The 24,153-nt window shown below is 41.8% G+C and overlaps 1 protein-coding gene across 1 annotated transcript in view; it reads left to right on the top strand.

Moving 5' to 3' along the window:
• The window catches only part of LOC112125929 (dystrophin-like), a 1,989,526-nt gene that overhangs the window by 762,570 nt on the left and 1,202,803 nt on the right, over positions 1 to 24,153 (top strand). The window contains exons 14-15 of the mRNA XM_026648920.1: positions 13,785 to 13,886; positions 13,984 to 14,091. Of these exons, the coding sequence (XP_026504705.1) occupies positions 13,785 to 13,886; positions 13,984 to 14,091 (210 nt within the window). The remainder of the gene's footprint in view (positions 1 to 13,784; positions 13,887 to 13,983; positions 14,092 to 24,153) is intronic.

Here is a 24,153-nt window from a genome sequence, read left to right as displayed (position 1 = left end):
CAGACAGACTCTCCTCTAAAGAACATGATGGAAACAGTAATGAACAGAAACGTATTTTTTATTAACAACCACACATGAAACTGGGGGGTGAAACTTGGACGGGGGCTTGGGTGAGGCGGGAAGGAAAGGATTTTTCAAATTTTGGGGAATGAGAGCCTTCTGGTGCTTGAGCAGTCTGCAGGGGTGGAGTGAGAGTTTTCACGGACTCTGCCGCCCCTCCTTCTTTGGACTTTGGGTGAGGGGGGTATGGGACTTGGTGGCGGGGGAGGGCGGTTACTGATAGACTGCAGCGGGGCTCTGTCCTCCTGCCTCCGTTCCTGCAGAACATCAATAAGGCGCCGGAGCGTGTCCGTTTGCTCCCTCATAAGTCCAAGCAGCGTTTGAGTCGCCTGCTGGTCTTCCTGCCGCCACCTCTCCTCACGTTCCATGTGTGTCCGGTGCATTTGGGACAAGTTCTCCCTCCACTGGGTCTGCTGTGCTGTCTGGGCTCGGGAGCAGCCCATTAGTTCTGAGAACATGTCCTCCCGCGTCCTCTTCTTCCTCCGCCTAATCTGCGCTAGCCTCTGGGTGTGTGATGCCAGGCTGGGTTGGGAGACAGTCGCAGATGTGGCTGTGGGAATGGGAAAAAGGGAGTGAATTCCTCAGAAAGATAAATGTAGTTGTGAACAAAGAACATAGTCTTTCTCTGTGAACAAGACCATGCACTGTACCTATCACATGCGCACTCAGGACAAGGTCGAATTTTCGGCCCTCGCATTCAGTGCCTGGGGTCTTGCACTGCCGATTTGAGAAGCGGGGCAGGACACCGGAATTTGTGTAGCAGGCAGACATGGTAAGCCGTAGACTTGTGGCTGCTTAAAACTTTGATAGTAGCACTGGCCTCCTTTCACATTGAAAGCAATGCTAGTCCCTGCTGCCAGCAATCCGGCAAACATCAACTCTGCCCCTGTCCCACCCCCTCGCGGCTGTCCCAGGGAAAGATCCCTGTATGCTGCCCCTCTGCCGCCTCCACCGCGTTGCTGTAAACCGGCGGTTACAGTTCTGTAAAGGAACGGGCAAGCAGTCCCAATACTAACATTCCCCTACCTAATTCAAAGCAGGTCACCATGAGCGACATCACCCTGATGAGGATCTCAGACAGAGATAAAGAAAGAATGTTTTGGGAAAGCCTGCAAAGACCAGGGCCGTATGCCGCCATGCTCTGCAGGGCAATGATCCCGGAGTACCTGATGGTCTCCTGGCGCGGAAACGTTTCATACCACGGAGGACCCAATAAGGCCGCTCTCCCCAGGAACCTGATGCAAAGGCTTTCCAATTACCTCCAGGAGAGCTTCGTCGAGATGTCCCAGGAGGATTTCTGCTCTATCCCCGGACATGTAGACCGCATTTTACTGTAGCTGCAGTGGCAGGGACTAAACAGTAGAGCGGCTTGGGCAGAACAATCATGCAAAACCGGACATTGTTAGATTTGTTTTTAATAGTTGCACTGCCAGGGACTGAAACGTTAAGCGCCTAGGGCAAACTAATCATGAGAAACCCATTGTTGGTATTGTTAAAATTCCTGTTCTGTTAAAAATAAATGTTTAGAGGTTTAAAACACTTACTGGCTGATCCTTCCCCTGATTCTGTGTCCTGGTTAACGGCTGGGGACGGGTGGTAAGGGATCTCTGTGAGGGTGATGAAGAGATCCTGGCTGTCGGGGAAATCAGCGTTGCAAGCGCTGTCGACTGCCTCGTCCTCCTCATCTCCTTCCTCATCTTCCCCGTCCGCTAACATGTCCGAGGAACCGGCCGTGGACAATATCCCATCCTCAGAGTCCACGGTCACTGGTGGGGTAGTGGTGGCGGCCGCACCTAGGATGGAATGCAGTGCCTCGTAGAAACGGGATGTCTGGGGCTGGGCTCCGGAGCATCCATTTGCCTCTTTGGTCTTCTGGTAGCCTTGTCTCAGCTCCTTGATTTTCACGCGGCACTGTGTTGCATCCCGGCTGTATCCTCTCTCTGCCATGGCTTTAGAGATCTTCTCATAGATCTTTGCATTCCGTCTTTTGGAGCGCAGCTCGGAAAGCACGGACTCATCTCCCCACACAGCGATGAGATCCAAGACTTCCCGATCAGTCCATGCTGGGGCCCTCTTTCTAGTCTGCGATTGCACGGCCATCTCTGCTGGAGAGCTCTGCATCGTTGCCAGTGCTGCTGAGCTCGCCACGATGTCCAAACAGGAAATGAGATTCAAACTGCCCAGACAGGAAAAGGAATTCAAATTTTCCCGGGGCTTTTCCTGTGTGGCTGGTCAGAGCATCCGAGCTCGGACTGCTGTCCAGAGCGTCAACAGAGTGGTGCACTGTGGGATAGCTCCCGGAGCTATTAGCGTCGATTTCCATCCACACCTATCCTAATTCGATATGGCCATGTCGAATTTAGCGCTACTCCCCTTGTTGGGGAGGAGTACAGAAGTCGAATTTAAGAGACCTCTATGTCGAACTAAATAGCATCGTGGTGTGGACGGGTGCAGGGTTTATTCGATGTAACGGCGCTAAATTCGACATAAACGCCTAGTGTAGACCAGGCCTTATTAACCTTCAACCAAAGCAGATCCTAAATTGCCTTCTGATCCAATATCTAACCAGCCAGGCAATCTTTTCCCAACATCCTTTGTTATGTCACCAGAGAGGCTTGAATACTGCCTGAAAGAGTGAGTCGCTCTTAGGTAAACTTGAGGTAAAGCTACTAGAGCAGGTATTTTAAAACTTTATCATATTGGCCACATTTTTATAGAGAAATTATGAGCATCCCCTTTCCCTTCTGTTTCAAGAACTACAGAAATTGCTTAAATGGAAAATTAATATTAAGAAAGTATTTAAATGTTTCTTTTAATGTCACATAGCAATAAAAACAAAGAGAGCTAGAACCGTGTGTCCAGCCAGTTCTCCATGGACTGCTGATGTACTGGTAACAAGCTTGTTTGATTCTCTAGTACCGCTGTATTAGAGACAATGAGCACTAGAGTACAGTGGTACTAGGGAATCAAACAAGCTTCTTACCTGGACTGGGAGTTAAGAATTCCTCCACTAACATCCTTTGGAAGTGAGAAATCAGATTGACCTCCTTCAGCCCCCTTCCACACCACAAGGAAATGACAAGATTTCTGTTCTTTGAGTCACCAAACCCCCACATCTCTGAGTCACAACCAACCTCCTTTTGTTCACCTCAAAGACTTAAACAGTCAATAGGGGATCACTACCTGGACATGAAAAGTCATGATCCCTTTTAGTCAACCTACTATTTATTTTTCATTTAAATTCACCAGCATCTTTACTCTGTTATGTGAACTTTGATACCACTAGACTAGAGGGACTTTACCCTTCCAGTATTCCCTGGCACAGAAGGTAAAAAGGAGTTGTGTCTGGAGCCTACTTTGCTCCAACTGTACTCAGTAACCAAAAGGACCCTTAGGGACAGTCACCAGCTCCCTCTGCCCAATGCTGTATCTAGAGAATCATGGAGTTTTAATGTGCATCCTGATGGGACTTCCTGTTTGCTTAGCTGAGGGAAGCTGAGACCCAGGCCCTGATGTTAAAGGTAGTTTTATTTACATAGCTTATTATGTATTTGTACTAACGTTTATAAAGTTATCTTTTGATCTATGATCCATTGTTGTAGTTCACGTAAAAAGTTCTTATATCAGAATAGATTGAGAAAAGGTAAATCTGGGTTAATACCATAATTACTATTGCAGAACATATAATTCTCTCTTGTTTTTGTATGTTGTTAGACATGTAGACACAAACAAAATTTCTACAGATTACTGGTACATCCAGTCCAGCAGTGGTTAGCCTGACTTCATTAGAGAAGCATCTTTTACCAAAATTCTTCCATTAGTTGCAGACTCAAGACTGCTTATTATAATTTACTGTATGTTTACTCTTAGTGCTCCTGCCAGTTAATTTTGTTTGTTTTTCTGATTCCCATGTTTGCTTCATTCAATCTTTATCAGGCTATTATTGTTCCCCTATTTTACCTTTACATATCCATAAAAAAAGCATTCCCTCAAAGGACTCATTTTTAAAAAAGAATGAAACAGTTTTCATTTGGGGGTAGGGATCTGTGAAACTTCCTTTTCTAGGAGTAGAGAGAGTGGAATTTCAGGGGAGAGAGAAGGTATGCTGCTATGATTTATGCTCTGGATTGAATTGGTAGCCCCAGGATGTGCCCCACAGCTATTCCTCAGCTGAAGTTTGAGTCATTGATTTCAGTGGGGCTACCAGCAGAGTAAGATCCTATTCAACATAAGTAAAGGTGGCAGAACTGAGCACCATATGATTAAATAATCAATGTTTATCATAGAAGTGAAGACTTCTTATATGATATTTGTGCCTGTAAATTTGTTACAAATTTGTTTCTTAAATAGGTTTACCCCAAAAACCTCCGTGTCATGTTTGCTACGATCTGTCACTAGAAGTGATTGGTTTAGTACTGGTTACAGTTTAAACCATCTATCAGTACCATTATCTATCATTTTTAAAAAATACTTTGCCTGGTCTAACTATAGAGACAATAAAAGAAAGAAGTGTAATTATTGTGCTGCTTTGGAATTGTACAGCTTTTCTGGGGCTGAGGGTTGTAATTTGTCTTGTTTAGTTTTCTTGGAAACATGGTCTCTTCTCAAGTGTGCAAATCAAGCATTTGGAGTGACCTTGCATCATTGAGCTGGTGCAGGCCACTAGATTAAGGAAGAATGTTTCTAAATATAGATCACTGGGATGCAGCCATGTGTAGAATTGTTACTGTAGATGCTGACAGCAAAGACTTTTTTTTTTTTTTTAACTGTGGAGGTATAAACAAAGCTGCTTAAGTATAAGATAAGTTGCTTTATTTAGAAAACATCAGAAGAATAGTACACAATACAAATCTGTAAAGTAAAAGGTAAGTATCGCAGCTTCATGGTAACTGCAACTGTATTTGCCCTTCATGGTCCACCTAGGGTACCCACTTTAGGCTCGCAGCTCCTCAGCCATCCCCTCTCATGGGCAGAGAACACTGCCTCCTGACTGGGGACTCTTTAAGGTGCCATAGTGCCCTGCTTATCCTGTGGTAATCCCAGCAAGCCAGACTGCCTAAAAGGTATGTGTTTGCTTTCTCTCCTGAGGTCATCAACAGTGTAATTGTCTGCAGTTATAAGTTAGCACACAGCTCTTTCTAAGCAAGCACATTTATTCTTCAGGTAAAATCATTACAAAGAAAACATTAAAAACAATAAAAGAACCTGGAATACTATAAAGGTTACCAGAGGTCACCCCCAACTCCAACCTCTGGCTCTGGTAGGTGCCAGTCCTTCAAAACCCACAACCGGATCTTCCCTCTGGTTACAAGTTTATAGCTGGCTCAGATTCAGAACCAGAACCATCGCTCTGGTGGCAATTCAAACATTTCTTTATACAGCTTGGGCCTTTGAAATCCAATCTCTGGCAACAGGTAATCAGCACTCAAAGACCAACTCCTCCGGTAGTAGTTTCAAAGGGCTGGGAGTTTGCATAAGCGGAGGCAGGAAATTTGTGTGTAGCTAAAATATCAGCAAGAAAGATAATGTCAGTTCTTATGGCTCCAGGAATTGGAAAGGTACTTGACTGTACAGCTATTGAGAATATTTCCATCATATCTTTATTATGAAGTGTTTATAATGTGACAGTTACAAAGGGTTGTAGATCAGTCACCTGAACAATGTACTCATCTGTTGTGTTAAATGATAGGCACTTGTGCATGTTTGTGCAGCTAATACAAGTTCCACGCCTTTCAAATCCACTTTCTCTATCCATTTTAATGTATTGTATTGTACATTGGAAACTGCAGTGTACTGTAACACACAACTCCATCCTGGATACTGCTAGTCATATATTAGCTTGAAGGATACTGCATGAAATTATTAGCCCATGAGGAATCAGATATCTATATGACAGACAATGAAACATGTGGCCTACAAAGCCCACACTCACCATAGCTTAATTGTTCCCCCTACGTGAACGTCGCTCAATGACAAATAATGATAATTCTGTGGCATAAAGTTAAAAAAAATCTTGAGGAATGCCCAAATTCACACTTACACTAGATAAAAACAAATGTTTCCTGATTTTGCTTTGCATGTGAACATGTCTACATATTTCTAACAGCCATTGTTTTCTCATCTTGGTTATAGACCATATTGCTGGAATGCAACCCGGGCAGCTGCTAAATCTGCTGTGACCAGTGCTGTATCTGTAGCAATAATTTCAGGTTAAGAAGTAACTGCTCCCTCCATCTCTGTTTTGAAGATCGTGCAATTTAATTTTGGGGCATTGTCTGCTCTCTGCAAACACTCCATTAAAGTCATAAGCACATTAGAGCCAGAAGTAGGTACTACAGCTAGCCTTGCTGCCTGAGTGGCCTTTTCTAGGTCTCTTGTTAGAGAAGATATTTGTAGTTTGAGTTGTGTAGAATAATTTCTCCTTTCCTTTGAGTTCTTCCTTAACTAGAATATCCCATGTCCTTTTTCCTTTGTCCTCTCCCATCTTCTCAGTTCATATACTTTCTCTGTGGAGGTGGGTTGAAAGGAGTGGGACCATTATGATCATCTGGTCTGACCTCCTGTATAGCATAGGACATAGAACTTCCCCAAAATAAGTCCTAGAGCAGATCTTCTTGAAAAAAAATCAAAACTTAATTTAAAAATGGTCAGTGATGGAGAATCCACCATGAAAATGTAAATTGTTCCAATGGTTAATTATTATTATTTTTTTTTTTTAAACAGAAAGGGTAAGTTTGACAGGATCTATTTTCCATAAACTCATGTTGATTTGTGTTAATTACATTACCTTCTTTTAATTCTTGATTAATCAAGTCCTGTATCAGCCACTCCATTATCTTACCCAGGATGGAAGTCAGGCTCACAGGCCTTTACTTACTCAGGTCATCCCACTTTCCTGTTTTAAAAATTGGCACAACATTAGCTTTCTTCTAGCCTTCTGGAACTTCCCCAAATTCCAAGGCTTATTAAAAATAAACATTAATAGTCCGCAAGCAGCTCAGCCAGCTCTATTAAAACTGTTGGATGCAAGTTTAATATAGTTTTGTTTTGTTTTGTTTTTTTCCAAAAAAATAATCCTTATTGTTCTTAACTTATTGGCCTTAACTCTGCTGGCCATATATTTCTCTTGAGTCCCTCTGCTTCTCTTATCATTTCCCACAATTCCTAGCTTGTGATTTATGTTCATTACTATCATTTTTTCTCTTTCTTCCTTCCTTTCTTTCTCTTTCTCTTTCTTAATATAGCTTTCTTCACTTCCACTGTAAACCAGTTAAATATTTTAACCAGCACTGGCTTCTTCCTCAATTGGGGGATTGCAGCATTTTGGGCATCTAGTAAGGTGTTCTTAAATAATTCCCAAATAACATGCACATTTTTCTAATTAAATTCTTCCTCCCAGATGATTTGGCTTATAATTGTTTTCAGCTCTGTGAAATTGGGTTTATTAAAGCACCAAGGTTGGGTGTGTTGCACAGATTTTATAATGGCACTAGATTGTGCATGTGTGTGGTGTAGATGGCACAGTTAGAGAGCTAGCTGCACTTCTGGCTCCAATCTGGTCTCTTTGAGTGTGTCCCTTAGTTTTTAGGCCCTGGGCCATTACCTTTCTCAGGGTGAAATCATGTGTTTTTCCCACTCTTAAACCAGGTTCCAGGCTATAGAACCTTGAGGTCTAACCATACTTACCCAGCAGGCCCAACTGCACGTATTCCCTTCGGAAGCTTGTGACCGGTGGTTAATACCAGTGACCAGACACCTTTCTCAAACCAAAGAATTGTTTAATCTAAAACACAAAGGGAAAAAAAATAACATAAGATTAAAGGGGTTTTAACGCAACAAAAAGGTCAATACTCACATCTGTCTTACCATCAATCCTCCTTACCATCAACCCTGTCGTAGTGGGCCATGCAGGGCTTGCTGCTTCAGATTCGCCAGTGGAATCTGTCTGTTCACTGCAGACAGATTCCTGACAACTGCCTCCCCACCTAAAGAGTGACTGTTTAACTGTTCAATGTCTTTTTGATTCCAAGTCTTGGCAGAGAAAGTCTTGTAAATTTGGCTGGAGCCTGGAAGTAGCATCTTCCCAGCTATTAACTCAGGCTCTCTCTCTTAATGACACCGCTATGTGTACTGGGAGGTTGATTATCTGGAGTTATTTGCTGCCTTTCTACTAATTTCCTAACAACCCTGCTATTAAACTAATCCAACATATGCACACAGTTAGCATTCCAATGATCCAATATAGGCATACAGCAACTATCCCAAATAACCAGGTCATATCCAGTATTCATAAATAATTATAAATAGGCCCTATGTCCTTCACAATAGATATGTATTAATAGTCTCTTACAAGTAGGGATGGAGATAGCAACACCATTCTAAACTAAATTAACTGGTGATTGATCTGAAAAAATAGATGACATTTAAGCTTGCAGATTGAAGAGAGAACTTGTCAGCTGTGCACATGCAATATGCACACACATACTTGTGCCTTCACTTTGCAGAAACATGGAATTTTAATGCTTGCACAAATCCTTTAAATAGTCTTAACACCTGCATACGTGCCGGGCATTAGTATTTGTAACTATTGGGTTCTGCTAGTGTAAATAAATAATAATGCTTGCAAATTAGACTACGTAAAGAGCATACACAAGTGTTTGCTGGCAGGCAGAAAAATATATACCTGTACAAGTGAAGGTCAAGGAATGAAAATTCAAATGGAACAGTAAAGCTTTATTTTGGGTACAGCTGCGTGGTGAAAGATAATTCTGTTTTGTAAAGGATTTTGATATTTCAAACTTCCATTTCTTTCTAAAGGTAAGGAAAGGCAAAAATTTCAAAGTTCTCCATGAAAGGGAAATGAAGTCCTGGCTCTGAGGCAGTCTGCCTGCCAGGCTGAAGGGTATCGGGGAGGCTGGAAGCTCAAGCTTCCCAGTAGCTCACCAGGTGAGCTGTCAAGAAATCAGGCCGTTTTCTGAAGTTGCCTGTGTCCAATTACAACTCTGTCTAAATCAGTCTGTCCCCACCAAATTTTTAAGTTAGACAAATCAGCATTTTGTTATGGAAGAAGAGTCTTCCGTCAGAGAATTTCTGACCAGCTGTAATTCTGGGTATGTTCAAAACAGTGGTGGTGACCTTGGTGGTGTATTTTTCTGCTTCTGTGTCTGTCCTTTTACTGTGATCTCCCCTAAATTGCAATGGGAAAAAAAATCCCCCAAAAGTACATACTACAACCCTTTCCTTGGGGGGAAAAGTTTTACATAGTATGTTGGCATAGTTCCTCAATAAGTTGAACATCAGAGGCAGTACCTGTGGAAGCCAGTAAAAAACAAAATGGTGAAATACTATTGAAGTTAAATGGGAGTGTGAAAGGTTGTCACCCCTGGAGTGTCGTCTGGGAGAAGGTAGAATTGCTGTTGCTGTGCCTCCTAACCATTCAGCTGGGCTGGCCTGTCACACTGTTCTGCTGGTGACACAGCCAGGCGCTCCAGGCCCTGATATCACCCAACATGACAGCAGGTGGCGCCACACACCCAACTGAGCTACCTGAGAGCTTTACCTAAGCCACTCAAGGACAAACAGGAGACAACAGCCAATTTCCCTGCTCCCCAGCCTTGCAGCCCTGCTGGAGTATAAACCCAGAGTTGTACCATTTTACACTGTACAGGGATCTGTACAATGCAAGCTCATTAATTCGCTTCCCCCTCAATGTCGGAATGATATGCAACAGCCTTTGTTTACAGAGCTGAGATTTTCCCAGACACTTTACTCAAAACACACCAGTTACGATAAAACAGAAAACAACTTTATTAACTAGAGAAAGATAGATTTTAAGTGATAGCAAATAAATAAATAACATAAATTAAGACTAATATACTAGATAGATAGGATTTGAATTAGCAATTTCTCACCCTGACAGATGATACAAGCAGTCGATCAAGTTTCCTTACATAGGTTAGAAATCCCTTTAGTCTGGGTCCAGCACTTACCCCAGTTCAGTCTTTGTTTCTCAGGTGATTCCAGGAGTTCTCTTGTGTGGGGAGTGAGGCCCCGAGATGATGTCACTCCGTCTTATATAGTTTTTCCATTAGGCAAGAATCCTTTGTTTCAAGCTAAGTTCCCAGCCCACTTTGTGGAAAAATACAGGTACCAAAATGAGTTCAGTATCATATGGTCTGGTCACATGCCTTGCCGAGTCATAGCAGCCATTATTCATAGGCTGGCTGAAACATTCACAGGAAGGCTAAGCTTTTCCATGATCCATTGTCTTTGTTGATGAGCCATTAGCACTGTCTAGCTTCATTGTTGTATCTGAAAGGCTAGTTGTCTATTACCCAGAGTAAGCCCATTTGAAATACAGATACATAGTCAATATTCATAACTTCCGATACAAAAAATGATACATGTTCACAAATAGGATAATCGTATTCAGCATTTTCCAATGACACCTCACATGACACATCTTGTACAAAATGCATCATAATCCTATCATAATCATACCACTATGATGAATGTGCGGGTGGCAGTTGTCACAGGCAGTTTTGCCAATGGTTTCAATAAGGTTAGGATTTCACCCCATTAATAGATTATCTCTACCATGTATGGTGAGTTTAGCATTTGAGGAATTGCTAGTCTTGTGCTCTTTATAGTAGTTTAGGTCAAACAGTAAGTTGTTAGGTATCTTCAGGAAAATGTAGCTTTTAGGAGAATCTGAATCTTCTTCCTTTATTATGGCAGATTTCCACAGAGCCTTGTTTGATCAAAAATGGATGTTTTTCTTAACAAAGAATTTGTTAGGCTTATATTGCATTGCAATTCAACAAAAGAACATGAGCCAGTTTAATAAGTGTAAATTATTAAGAGAGTTTGCAAGGATTAATTTATTGAGTTACATATGTCTAGTCAATGGGGAGCAGACTGGCCACAGAAGGTTTTTTATACACTAAATCAGAGGAGCAGAATCTTACACTAGGTGTCATCATGTTGATTTCTGAACTCTTCTGTTAAACTTTTGTGGCTTGATTTTTCAAAAGTGTTGAACATACTCATCACCCATTAACTTCAGTGAAAATCAGGCCATTATATTCCAAAAACAAGCAAAAGAAGTGTCCATCCTTATCTGTAAATAAACAGAATGTTGGTTAAACATGATTGTCAGATTTTCCATAAATACCAAGACACAACACTGAGTGTTACTCCATGGTTAGTACTTGAACATAACATTCATTAGAGGAGGTAATTAGCCCACTTATTTGGATGTGTTGAATCCTGCGTACTGTGTTAGCATCTAATGAATAATGATAATAGTCCCCGTCGGAACTGGTTGGTGGCCACCACAACCAGGTTTGCAGGAGGGATCTAGCCTCGGAAGCCAGAGACTGGATTATAGTAAGGAGTCAGTCAAGCAATAAAATAAATAGATGATCTATGTTACAGCAAGCAAGCAAAGCAACAAGGAGAGAACTTGTGGTGTCTAGGGAGCCAGGGGGACAGGATTTATAAGAGGTCAGTGTGCAGAAATGGTTGGGAACATATTGGGCTTGGGGAAAGAGGTGGCTAGATGAGTTGAGGGTCAGTCCTGAGTTTGGAAGCAGGTTGGGCCACAAAAGGAAGCTGAGAAACAACTCATCTGTTCTTTAGGATCACACTTTTACAAAACGCATCCTTACATAACACATTAGGGCTTATCAGTACAAGGAACAGAGTTGAGTGAATAATTAAAGATTACTTATTTATTAATTGAATTTATCCTGTATTTACCTGCTCATAGAATATTCACAGACAGTTTGGAAATTTGTTGAATTCATCTTTCAAACTTATTTGAGTATATTTTTTGCATTTTTCCCCCCTCGTTGGACTGATGATCAGCAATTCTCTGTCAATTTTAACTATGTTTGAGCTGTGTTGCTTAATTGTGAATAGGTCACATACATTGCAAGGGATTGTTTCTGTTCTCTGAGTGGATTGCATTTCAGGAGCAAAGACTCTGGCATACGAATTTCAGTGAAATAGTTTCCCATGAATACTCACGTACAGAAGTTTTTGAAATTTGTATTAACTGAGCTTGTAAAACTTGATCACGTTAACTTTTATGGAAAGCAAACAAAAGGAGCATATACATGGATACAATTATTTAATGAAAAAAAAATTAAATGGATATTTGTGGAAAGCTTTCTTATGCATTATTTGTCCAGATCTAATATTGAAACTAAACTAATACCCACTAGGACATTCTTTAATAAAATACCGAGAGCATGAACTTTAATCTGAACTCAAAAAATCAGTCTTATGGTATCAAGTGCATGTGCTGCTCGAAAAAATGGCACTGTTTTAAATCTACCATTCTCTCTCTGAAGGTTGATCAGTGATATTTTTCATGTTTCTAATATAGGTCAGTATAAGATCTCAGACAACTCTTCATATTGGAAATTTTTCATTTAATGTATGAGAGCAGTTCTGGTTTGCTACTTAATGAAGTGGAAAGCATGTCACCCGCTGACTTTTCAGCTGTGGCATGCAGTCAGTATCATGCCTGGCCACACAGTCAGATGACATCTACAATGTGCCTTTTACTTTACTGAGGAGTGTGACATAACATTCTTGCAATTCCTACCACACAATGTTGCTGGATCCTGTACTCATACTACAGGTCTATGGTATTGCTGCACTGTATAAGAGGTTTGGGGGTGGGTGTATGGGGGGCGATTAGGAATTTTTGGTTTTGTTTTAAGTCAATTATTTAGATGTTGCACTTTTCTTCTCATAAACTACAATCCCTACCATGGACACAATTCTTTCTTTAATTACTAATATACTAATAATTGGGGAAAATTTGAAGAGACCCCTTGCCACAAAACGTGTGCGTGAGATCAACAACAAGGAAGCATATGATGGCATGGGCTGCAATAACATTTTTACTGTTGTTTGTTTGGGAAGACCTGAATAACTCACTTGGGGCACTCACAAGTAATGCACTCATTTTAAACTTGTGGCAAAAAAAGAGCTTTACAGCACCTTGCACAATCACGACTATATTACCTCTCGCCTCCTATTTTAGGCATTTGTCTCTGAAGTGAGCAAGTAAGAGACAGAGCTGAATTTTTGCTTAAAATTGAGAGCGAGAATATGCCTTTTTTTTTTTTAAACATGAATCATGCAAGAATCTCAAATGGTAATAGTGTGCATGTACACAGATATCCATTAGGCAATAGAAAATGGCTTAATTAGTGCTTTGGAGATTTTTTGCTTCAATAATTCTCACTGGAACATTGTAGAAAAATAAAGGACTTTGATCTTCTATGCTGACAATGTTATCCTATAGCAGATAGGAATAATCTGAGTGCATCTGGGACTTTACCATTATAATCAAGACTCTGGACAACCCTAATTACATTTCAAATTGTTGTGTTTTTGGCAGCATCAAGTTTAGAAACCACGGTAGTATCAGACTTAATGCAGATATACTATCCATATCTTGGTATTTAAATTGCTTCCCTTTTCTTGGCTTTACTGCTTCACAAATTCTTTACATTGCACTTCTGTTTCAAACAATACTGATATCCAATTCAGGATGACACACAATGTTTTATGATTTTAAGAGTGAGATTTAAAAGGGAAGGTTATTGAAGTATTTTCATCAAGATTTTCAATGCCATGGGAAAATATTATGAGCCACAATAACACTAAATGTTTACTAAGTGGTGTGTGTGCTGCTTTCTTTTTAGGATCTGGGAGACCGGTGGGCAGCCATTTGTAGATGGACAGAGGATCGCTGGGTCCTTCTGCAGGATATTCTTCGGAAGTGGCAGCAATTTGCTGAGGAGCAGGTACATAGTGTTAGCAGTTATAAACCAGAACATTGTTCAAAAAATTGCACTCTGAATGGTCTTACTGAAGGCTTTTCCTTCTCTTAATTTCTTTCAGTGCCTTTTCGATTCATGGCTTACAGAGAAAGAGGATGCAGTGAGCAGGATTCATACAACTGGCTTTAAAGATCAGAATGAAATGCTTGCCAGTCTGCGAAAGTTGGCTGTATGTATTTCCCCATTGTTCAGTTTTTTGTTTTGCTTTCCTCATTCGTGAGTCTAACTGCACATCTGGGTTCAGCCAATTGAACATTGAACATCCATGTTTCTTGGGATGACTGGTATCTGGAGAGCATGGAGTCCTCAACTGGTGCCTGATTTTGCTTATGAAAGAGCTACATTTGTGCCACTTGACTTTGCAACCTTACTAGTGTTCTCTGAACATATTTTTGTCTGTTATATATACATTTACAACATTAATATCTAATTTGTATATATGTGTATATATAAAATAAATACACAACTTCCATTCACAATGTTGTGTTGTATGTGTATAGTTTATTTTATATAAATAAAATCAGACACAAAAATATGTTTAAAAACACTATTAAGGTCACAACGTCAAAGACTCAAAAGTTAGGAAATGTCAGATTTCAGGGTGCCTGTACGCCATAATTCAGCCCTCTTGTGAGTATATATTATGATATAGTCTTGAATTACATGATCACGTACTATTTTTCCACAGAGGACTCTTGCCATATTTAGTGAATGGATAATTAGTTATTGACTATTTCTTTGTATCCTACTCATTCAATGGATGGGCCATGATCATATTTATTGAGCACCATCCAAACCCAGAAGAGACTACAAAATTATTAATTTACCCCTTGGCATTTTTATGGTTCTCTCACCATAGTATCTGAGTGCTTCTCAAACATCAGTAAATTTATCTTCACAACCCTCCTGGCCTTCTACCAGCTCAGTGCTCTTTCCTGGAAATCAAAAACATGCAGTTCATCATCTTTATTAAGTGAAACATACTGCTTTGCATTCTATAACTTTGTACGTGAGAGTCTTGCAATCCCGGCCAGGCTTGAGACTAGGTTTGCCAACTTTCTAATTGCAGAAAACCAAACTCCCTTGCCCTGCCCTTTCTTCAAGGCCACAGCCCCGCTCACTCCATCCCCCCTCCTTCCATCACTCACTTGCCCCCACCTTTGCTCACTCGCTCATTTTCACTGGGCTGGGGCAGGAGGTTGGGGTGCATGAGGGAGTGGGGTTCTGGGGTGGTGCCAGGAGTGAGGGGTTTGGGGTACACAAGGGGGCTCCAGGCTGGGGCCAAGAGATTCAGAGTGCGGGAGAGGATGTGGGCTCTGGGGTGGGACTGGGGATAAGGGGCTTGGGGTAAAGGAGGGGGCTCCAGGCTGGGGCAAAGGGGTTCAGAGTGTAGGAGAGAGCGCAGACTCTGGGAGGGAGTTTGGTGCCGGAGGAGGCTCAGGGCTGGAGCAGGGGGCTGGGGGCTCTAGCTGGGGGTGCAGGAGGAGAGGTCAGGGTGCGAGCTCCAGGCAGTGCTTACTTCAGGTGGCTCCCAGAAGTGGCCAGTATATCCCTGTGTCCCCTAGGTGCAGGGACAGCCAGGGAGGCTCAGCGCGCTGCCCTCATCCACAGGCACCGCCCCCACAGCTCCAGTTGGCTGTGGTTTCTGGCCAATGGGAGCTGCAGAGCTGGTGCTCATGGCGGGGGCTACAGAGATATGCTGGCCGCTTCCAGGAGCTGCACAGAGCCAGGGCAGGGAGGGAGCCTCTCTTAGCCCCTCTGCGCCGCTGACTGGACTTTTAATGACTGGAGCTGCCAGAGTCCCTTTTTGACTGGGCATTCCAGTTGAAAACTGGATGCCTGGCAACTCTAATTGAGATGCATGCTGCATCTGGATCTTGATATGTTTTGATTTTGGTGGCGCTTTCTAAAAAGAAAAAACGAGAGAATAGAGTGATAATTCATTGTACTTTAAAAACAGTTCAGACTGGGCAGGGGCAGAGAAGAGCAACTAGGATGATCAGGGGAATGGAAGGCCTATCTTATGAGAGAAGATTGGAAGAGCTTGGCTTGTTTAGTCTAGCGAAAAAAGGCTGAGAAGGGTATATGATTTCTCTACAAATACCTTAGTGGGGTAAACATTAGGAAGGGTGAAGAGCTATTTAATCTGAAAGACAGTGTTGGCTCAAGAACAAATAGATATAGACTGTCCATGAATAAATTCAGGCTGAAAGTTAGAAGGTTTCTAACCACCTAAGGCACAGCCTCCCAATAGGAGTTGTGGGGGCAAACAACTTAATTAGTTTTCAGAGAAAGCTGGACAAATGTATGAGTGCAGTTGTATGATGAGGTTGCTTGGGATGGCAGGCAGCAGAGCTCAAGAGTCCTGTGAGACACTTCCCGTTTGTCTTACATTCCTAAATGTTCAAGCTTCAGGATTTCAGCTGGCCACTTGCAGGGGTCAAGAAGAGATTTTTTTCCCCAACCAGTGTATTCTGGGAGGGTATTTTTATATTTTTCCTCTGAATCACTAAGGACTGCCATGGCTGGAGATGTGACATTGAACAGGGAGCACCAGTGGTCTTGAGCATTCTCTTTTTCAAATGCTTGGTTGACTGATTCTTGCTTACAAGCTCAGGGTCTAACTGATCTACCATACTTGAAGCCTGGAAGGAATTTCCCCCTAGATCGGATTGGCAGTGATCTTGGAGATTTTTGCCACCTTCCTCTGCAGTGTGTGGGTACACATCACTTGCCAGGATTATCTGTGTATATTTCACCTAATCATTTCCCTGCCATTGTGGGGGTTTGGGACACTAAGGCACTTTGATCCTCCTGCTCTCTGCCTGAGGCACATAATAGTCTGGTCTCCTGTGCGTTATAATACTTTGGTCTAATTTTGAGTTTAGTGTGCAGATGCTGGGTGGGTGTTGTTGGCCTGTGATACACAGGAAGTCAGACTAGATGATCTGGTGGTACCTTCTGACCTTAAACTCTATGGTTCTCAGTGTGAAATAATTTCACAAATTAACATGACTGTGCCTACAATAAGATGGAGGGGTACATTTTCACCTCCATGTTTATGCAGTGAAGGTGAAAAACTGTCTTTGTTAAAAGGAATTGTGCAAGTAATCTGTTCTTGTGCACCTACTATTTATTTAGATATGTAGAAGAACATTGGTTCATGGGTAACATAACATCCATGGAAAGCGGAGTTTTAACAGTTTACAAACTGTGAAATTTTTTAGCCAGCGTGTTACTGCTGGGTTATAACTGCCTATGCAGTTAAAATAATTAAATCAATTTCAGTTATATGAAATAATATTGACTATATTTTGTTGTCTTGTACTGTGTACAGAAATCTTTGTGGCCTTTGGTATATGAAAATTTTATGGTATTACTGTAAGTTGTTTCAATAATTCTCTGACGTGCTTAGAATTCAAAATATGTTGGCTTCACTGTGAAGAAATTATAGGTATTTTTAAAATAAAATTTAAAAAAAATCTTACTGTTTGATTGTTTAAACTAATTAACGGATAACTAGCAGCTGGTCCAGAATTGATGGTAAATATCCCTGCTGATTTAGACAGTGACTAACAATTTAATGCTCCTTAAAATATGCCACAATTTGAGACCCAAAACTCTGGCCATCTGTTATGATAACCTTAAGCATGCATAGCTGTGGATACACTGTGCTAACCCTTTGTTTTCCTTCTGCCAAACATAATTTTCCATTGTCTGAAATATACGCTTTTAGTCAATACTGTTAAAGCGAATGCAGTATAGAATCTGGAAGGTATTCTTTGGAATTGAGATTTTACTTTGACTAAAGCTCATTTTAGGATTATGCCCATGCTTTTACTTTATCACAAAAGGATTCTGCTTAAATTTGTTTACATTTTCATTTGTTTCATCTGAATTCTAGTCCTGTAACCAGTAAGTGAGCTGTGATTGACTTGTCAGAGAGTTGAGTAAAGGGCTTTCTTGTAACCAGGGCCAGCCTGAGGTGTTGTGGAGTCCCTGTGTGAGGAGAAAAATGTGAAGACGAAGTCCAGCTTTGTTCAGCAATGTAGCACATTTTAGGGTTTGGCAAGTGGCCAGAGAATAGAATGGTTTGTCACAGGTTCTGAGAAGGAAGGATGTCACTAAGTTGCAGGAGTGATTAAAAGTATATTTGTCATAATTGATTCCTGGAGGTTTGGGGTGGGGCCTCCAAGTTCTTCTTTCCTAGTTGATTGAAGATGTCATGTCAAGAAGGAGAGATTTTCCTTTGAGTAATTTTATCTAAACTCCAATTAATGGAATATACATGAATATTTGTTATTAAGTATGTGTCCTCTGGAAAGCAGTGTCCATTGACACCCACCTGCCCTATAGAAATGAATGTTGGGACCCATTAGTAGATAAAGGGCCCCACCACCAACCTTACCCCATTCTTGTTTTTGCAACTATTGGCTGGTTAGCCAGAATCATTTGCTAGCAGCTGCTGATTCTTTATTAGATGAGACTGTATGGACATGTTTACTAAAGTCACATGGTAATTTCCATAGTTTTCACAAGATGAATGAGGCTTTCAATATTGAATTATCAAGGGTACATTGGAAGTAACACTCCCTTGTTAATATCTTTGAACTATGGTAACAGACAGGCAGAGTATCCATTCCTCTGAATGATAATAGTCTTTTAGAATTAGCAGCCGTCCCTGTCCCATCAGAAATCCAAGTGGGCAGGTAGGTTGTCTTAGGTGAATAATCCATCCCATCATCCAGATCATAAATGAAGATATTGAACAAAACTGGCCCCTGGACCCGACCCTTGGGGCACTCCGCTTGATACCAGCTTCCAACTAAACATGGAGCCATTGATCACTACCCATTGAGCCCAACGATCTAGCCAGCTTTCTATCCACCTTATAGTCCATTCATCTAGCCCATACTTCTTTAACTTGCTGGCAAGAATACTGTGGGAGACCGTATCAAAAGCTTTGCTAAAGTCAAAGAATAACACATCCGCTGCTTTCCCCTCATCCACAGACCCAGTTATCTCCTCATAGAAGGCAATTAGGTTAGTTAGGCATGTCTTGCCCTTGGTGAATCCATGCTGACTGTTCCTGATCACTTTCCTCTCCTCTAAGTGCTTCAGAATTGATTCCTTGAGGACCTGCTCCATGATTTTTCCAGGGACTGAGGTGAGGCTGACTGGCCTGTAGTTCCCCGGATCCTCCTCCTTCCCTTTTTTAAAGATGGGCACTACATTAGTCTTTTTCCAGTCATCTGGGACCTCCCTGGATCACCAGGAGTTTTCAAAGATAATGGCCAATGGCTCTGCATTCACATCTGCCAACTCCTTTAGCACGCTCGGATGCAGCACATCCGGCCCCATGGACTTGTGCTCGTCCAGCTTTTCTAAATAGTCCCGAAACACTTCTTTCTCCACAGAGGGCTGGTCACCACCTCCCCATGCTGCACCTCCCAGTGCAGTAGTCTGGGAGCTGACCTTGTTCATGAAGACAGAGGCAAAAAAAGCATTGAATACATTAGCTTTTTACACATCCTCTGTCACTAGGTTGTCTCCCTCATTCAGTAAGGGGCCCACACTTTCCTTGACTTTCTTCTTGTTGCTAACATACCTGAAGAAACCCTTCTTGTTACTCTTAACATCCCTTGCTAGCTGCAACTCCAAGTGTGATTAGGCCTTCCTGATTTCACTCCTGCATGCCTGAGCAATATTTTTATACTCCTCCCTGGTCATTTGTCCAATCTTCCACTTCTTCTAAGCTTCTTTTTTGTGTTTAAGATCAGCAAGGATTTCACTGTTAAGCCAAGACTTAAATAGAAGAGGTTTCCTTTGTGAGTCTCTTGGGGTGCAGTCCACACTAGAGGGGGGGGGAAGGGTTATCCTTACCACATGTTAGGTAACACAAGGTAAAATCCTGGTGAAGACAAGAATGTTTCTAGTTTTCACACATGTAAGCAGATTGAGGTAAACATTGGCATAGGTGGGAGGAAGAATCCTAGGGTTCATCTCAACTTGCTAACACTTTATTTACTTTCTCCACATCAGTCATGATTGTATAGATCTCTATCATATCCCCCCTTACTCTTACTCTCTTTTCCAAGCTGAAAAGTTCCAATCTTATTAATCTCTCCTCATATGGAAGCTGTTCCATACCCCTAATAATTTTTGTTGCCCTTTTCTGTACTGTTTCAAATTCCAATATATATTCTTGAGATGGGGTGACCAGATCTGCATGCAGTATTCAAAATGTACCATAGATTTATATGGTGGCATTATGATATTTTCTGTCTTATCTATCTATCACTTTCTTAATGATTCCCAACATTCTGTTAGCTTTTTTGACTGCCACTGCACATTGAGTGGATGTTTTCAGAGAACTATCCACAATGACTCCAAGATCTCCTCCTTGAGTGGTAACAGCTAATTTAGACCCCATCATTTTATATGCTGCACAGTTGGGATTATATTTTCCAATGCGCATTACTTTCCATTTATCATTATTGAATTTCATTTGCCATTTTGTTGCCCAGTCAACCATGATCATCAGTGTGGATCTAAAATTCCCTGTCCCCACATGTTCAGAGACTTAAATAAAGATTCTGAGTAATTAAAAAGAATTAAGGTCTGATTATTTGTAGTGTCTCTATATACAAGTCCTAACTTCACATTCCTTATGAGGGTGTATTTGCAGCCCTATTTCTGACTATTTTTCTAAAGGGTTCTGACTCAAGGGTATATGTATAGCCCAAGAATTGGATCTATTCTCACACTCTACCCAAAGAACTACAGTTACCAGCAGGTAATCTCTCTTTTGTATGTGTTTTCTGGGATGAGATTCTATCAGAGAAGGCCCCAGACTCACCTCTGTCTGTACCAGCTGGGCAAGCAAAGCAATTTTTTATATTTGACAATTATGCCAACTCAACTAAGTTGTTTCTTTTTTCATATAATTTATACATGCAATATATTGTAGAATTCCTGTTCAAATAAAACCCATCATAGCAAGTAGCAGCCTTTTTTCAGTACCTGCAAATTGTGTGTTTCACATAGTTCATTCTGTATTAACATATACAGGTTTGCTTCATTTAGTATTAAATCTCTTTCGGGACCCAATTAATTTAAAGGTCATGTAAGAAAAGCTGCTTAGATATTGCTACTTTGCACATAAATTACCAATAAGCTTGTGTTCCCTAAGACTATTTTTAATGTAGCTGGTTATTTGTCCTGTCTCTAAAGCATTTCTTTTTACACTAAAATCTTTAAAATAGTTGTCTTATTCTCTATGCTCAGAACTCAGACTTTTTTATATTTTAATTGTTTTCCCTAGTGCTTGCTGACCATCACTGCCACACCAGTGCAATGGCATAGTTGCTTCACATTCCTTAACATGCTAGTGAGTGATGTAGAAGGCACATGAGCCCATGCTGGATGTGTGCTGTATTGAGTACATGGTGGCTTAATGGATAGAGCACAGGCCTATGACTTGGGAAGCCATGTAAAAGTTCTATTCTCAGCTCTTAAAATGGCCTGCTGGGTCACTTCACCTCAATGACCCTCAGTTTCCCATCTGTAAAATGGGGATAATTACACTGACCTCTTTTGTAAAGTGCTTTGAGATCTACTCATAAAAAGTGCTTGTAGAGGGGTTTGGCTGGGACTTGTCACTCTCCGGGGCGGCGGGGGACCACACCGCCTCAATACTTCCTTTCAGTTGTTGATGGGGAATTAGCCTGTCCGCAGGAGTCTCGCCGCAGCAGCAGTAGAGGCAAACACAGACAGTTATTCACGCCCGGCCCGTGGTCGGTGGGCAATAGTGAGTCCAGGACTCAGGCCCTCAGGCAGGGGCTGAGCAAACAGTTATAATTAGCAGGCCCAGGCCTTGGGTCAGTGCAGGGCAGCAGAGAGTCAATGGCTCAGGCCCTCAGGCAGGGGCTGAGCAAACGCAAGTAAACCAGCCCAGGCTCTCGGCTCAGAGGGGCCTGGGAGAGGAGAGACTGCCACCCACAAGTTGGGTGACGGGGGGACGCGACAGGAGGCCTGCTGCTGAGTCAGTGGGGGTCTTGGCCGCAACACACTGACATAGGCTCTGGCAGTGCTGCAGCCAGACTAGGGTCGGCTGCCCCCAGGCTACTTCCTAACTCCCCCTCTAGAGGTACCTGAGTCCGGACGGCATCCTCCGGGGGTTCAAGCACCATGGGCTCCTCAGGTGAAGGGTAGGCTTGACAGCTCCTTTGGGTAACTGGAGAGGGGCAGGCTTGACAGCTCCTCCGGGCTCTGGTCGGCATCAGGCATCGGCTGGTCTGGCCAGTCTTCGAGTCTGCCTCCGGTTGCCAGGGTCTCACAACCGGCAGCTAGGCCACAGGCATCTGGCCTCTCCGGCGGCTGCTCCTCCAGTGAGCTCTGGGGTTGGGCTTTTATACTTTCTGTCCTGCGCCGTGACCTCTGGGGGTCAGGCGCAGGACTCACTGGCTCCGCCCACTTTGGTGTCCTGAGGGGCTTGTCCCTCTCCAGGGCGGCACGGGACCACACCGCCTCGCTACAGTGCTATATAAGAAGATATTATGATTAATAATAATGTATAATTTGTCCCTATTATAAGTATTCCATTAAAATATATTTGAATCCCTAAAAATGGATTCAGCCTAATAAGAATATTCATAAGCAGTGACAACTATATAGTCAGACATACATAAATACTCAATCATCTCAAAGTCCTGGATTTCTTGCCTGAGTCGTCCTTTCAATAGGTAAATAATTACAAATATGTTTTACAGCAGCCACTGATTATCTGAACAAAAAAAAAAAAAGGGGAGTTGCAGTTGGATTTTAACTAAGAAAAACATCGAAACTAAATAAGCTGGAGAAAGTATATTAATAATGGGGGTGAGGAAACCATTTTACAAAGGATAGATTTGAATATAGGAGCTTTCTGCTGTATATCTATTTTTAACAAAACACAGATATTCCAAATAAGCTACTGAAAAATGTGGCTGAGTGCACATAATGACATCTCTATCCATAATATATTTACCCTAGAACAAATTGTGTGTCTGTTTATATTGAAGTTTTCTTATAGTGTGAGGTAGGGAACTATATAGCATTTGTGTTGATAGGAATATTTCCTGCCTTGTGAACTCTAACTAAGGGGTGGTCAAACACATTCTGCCAGCTTCTAGATTTTTGAAATGGCTGGATAGTTAGGAGAAACTATTGTGCAAACAAGTGTTATACAATTTTACAGGCACTTTTCATGAAAGCCATTCAACTACATGTTCTGACCTGAAGAAGAGCTCTGTGCAGCTCAAAAGCTTGTCTCTCTCACCCACAAAAGTTGGTCCAATAAAAGATATTACCTCACCACCCACCTTGTGTGTCTAATGGAATTACATAAAATGTAACTCTACAGAAACAATAATCTTCGAGAGCTTGACGGTCTTGCGAAGTACTCAATTGCATTCTCTACCAGTTTTCGTGTTTTCGGTCAAATCTTGATAAAATCAAAACTCATCTTTTGAAATTACCCCTCATTATTGTAATGCATTGATTTTTTTTAGATAAGCAAGAGTGAAAACAAAAAAATTCCTCATTACGTTCGGTCACAGGCCAGGTGGTAAATAATCCTTAGCAATGCATGGATATTGCAAAACAATGCTGAGTCACACTGAGCCATACAGTAATTTTGGGTGTGTGGGGCATCCTTTACTTGCCAGTATATTCTTCTGTGAATGGTGCCCAATAGAGACCTGGGCCCTGATTCTTCGCTACTTGTGTCCTATCTAGCCATTTACACCTATGCAAAGTGGGTGGTAAAAAACTCTACCAAATCGGAATTTCCCCCTCGCTTTTACTGGTGATAGCATTTTTCACTCCCTCTGCATGGGTATAGCCAGATTAACATGGTGCTTCCTAGTCCCGGTTGTTATCACATGTGAGTGCTGGTTCTCCTTTCAATGGCAATGATCAGGAGCCATGTTTTTATGGTGGATTACAGTTCAGCTTCTGCTACTCATGTGCACCAGTAGGGTAGAGTCAGGCAAGGCCTCCCAGACAATTCAAGGCACTATGTCACTGCCTGTGTAGGCTATCCTTTGTTTCAGACCTGGTACCATGTCACCTACTCTCGATTTTATGAGAAAGCTGTAAATACAGACTCTGGTATTTACTGTGTCTAACATAAGTATTTGTGGAGTTCTGAATGGTATAACAGATTGGATGCTTTTTATAAAAGTTAGTA

Source organism: Terrapene carolina, unplaced genomic scaffold (assembly GCF_002925995.2).
Source record: "Terrapene carolina triunguis isolate 2854851 unplaced genomic scaffold, T_m_triunguis-2.0 Scaffold22, whole genome shotgun sequence".
NCBI lineage: Eukaryota > Metazoa > Chordata > Testudines > Emydidae > Terrapene > Terrapene triunguis.
Note: the sequence above shows the minus strand (reverse complement) of the source record. Positions and strands in the feature narration are given on the sequence as shown.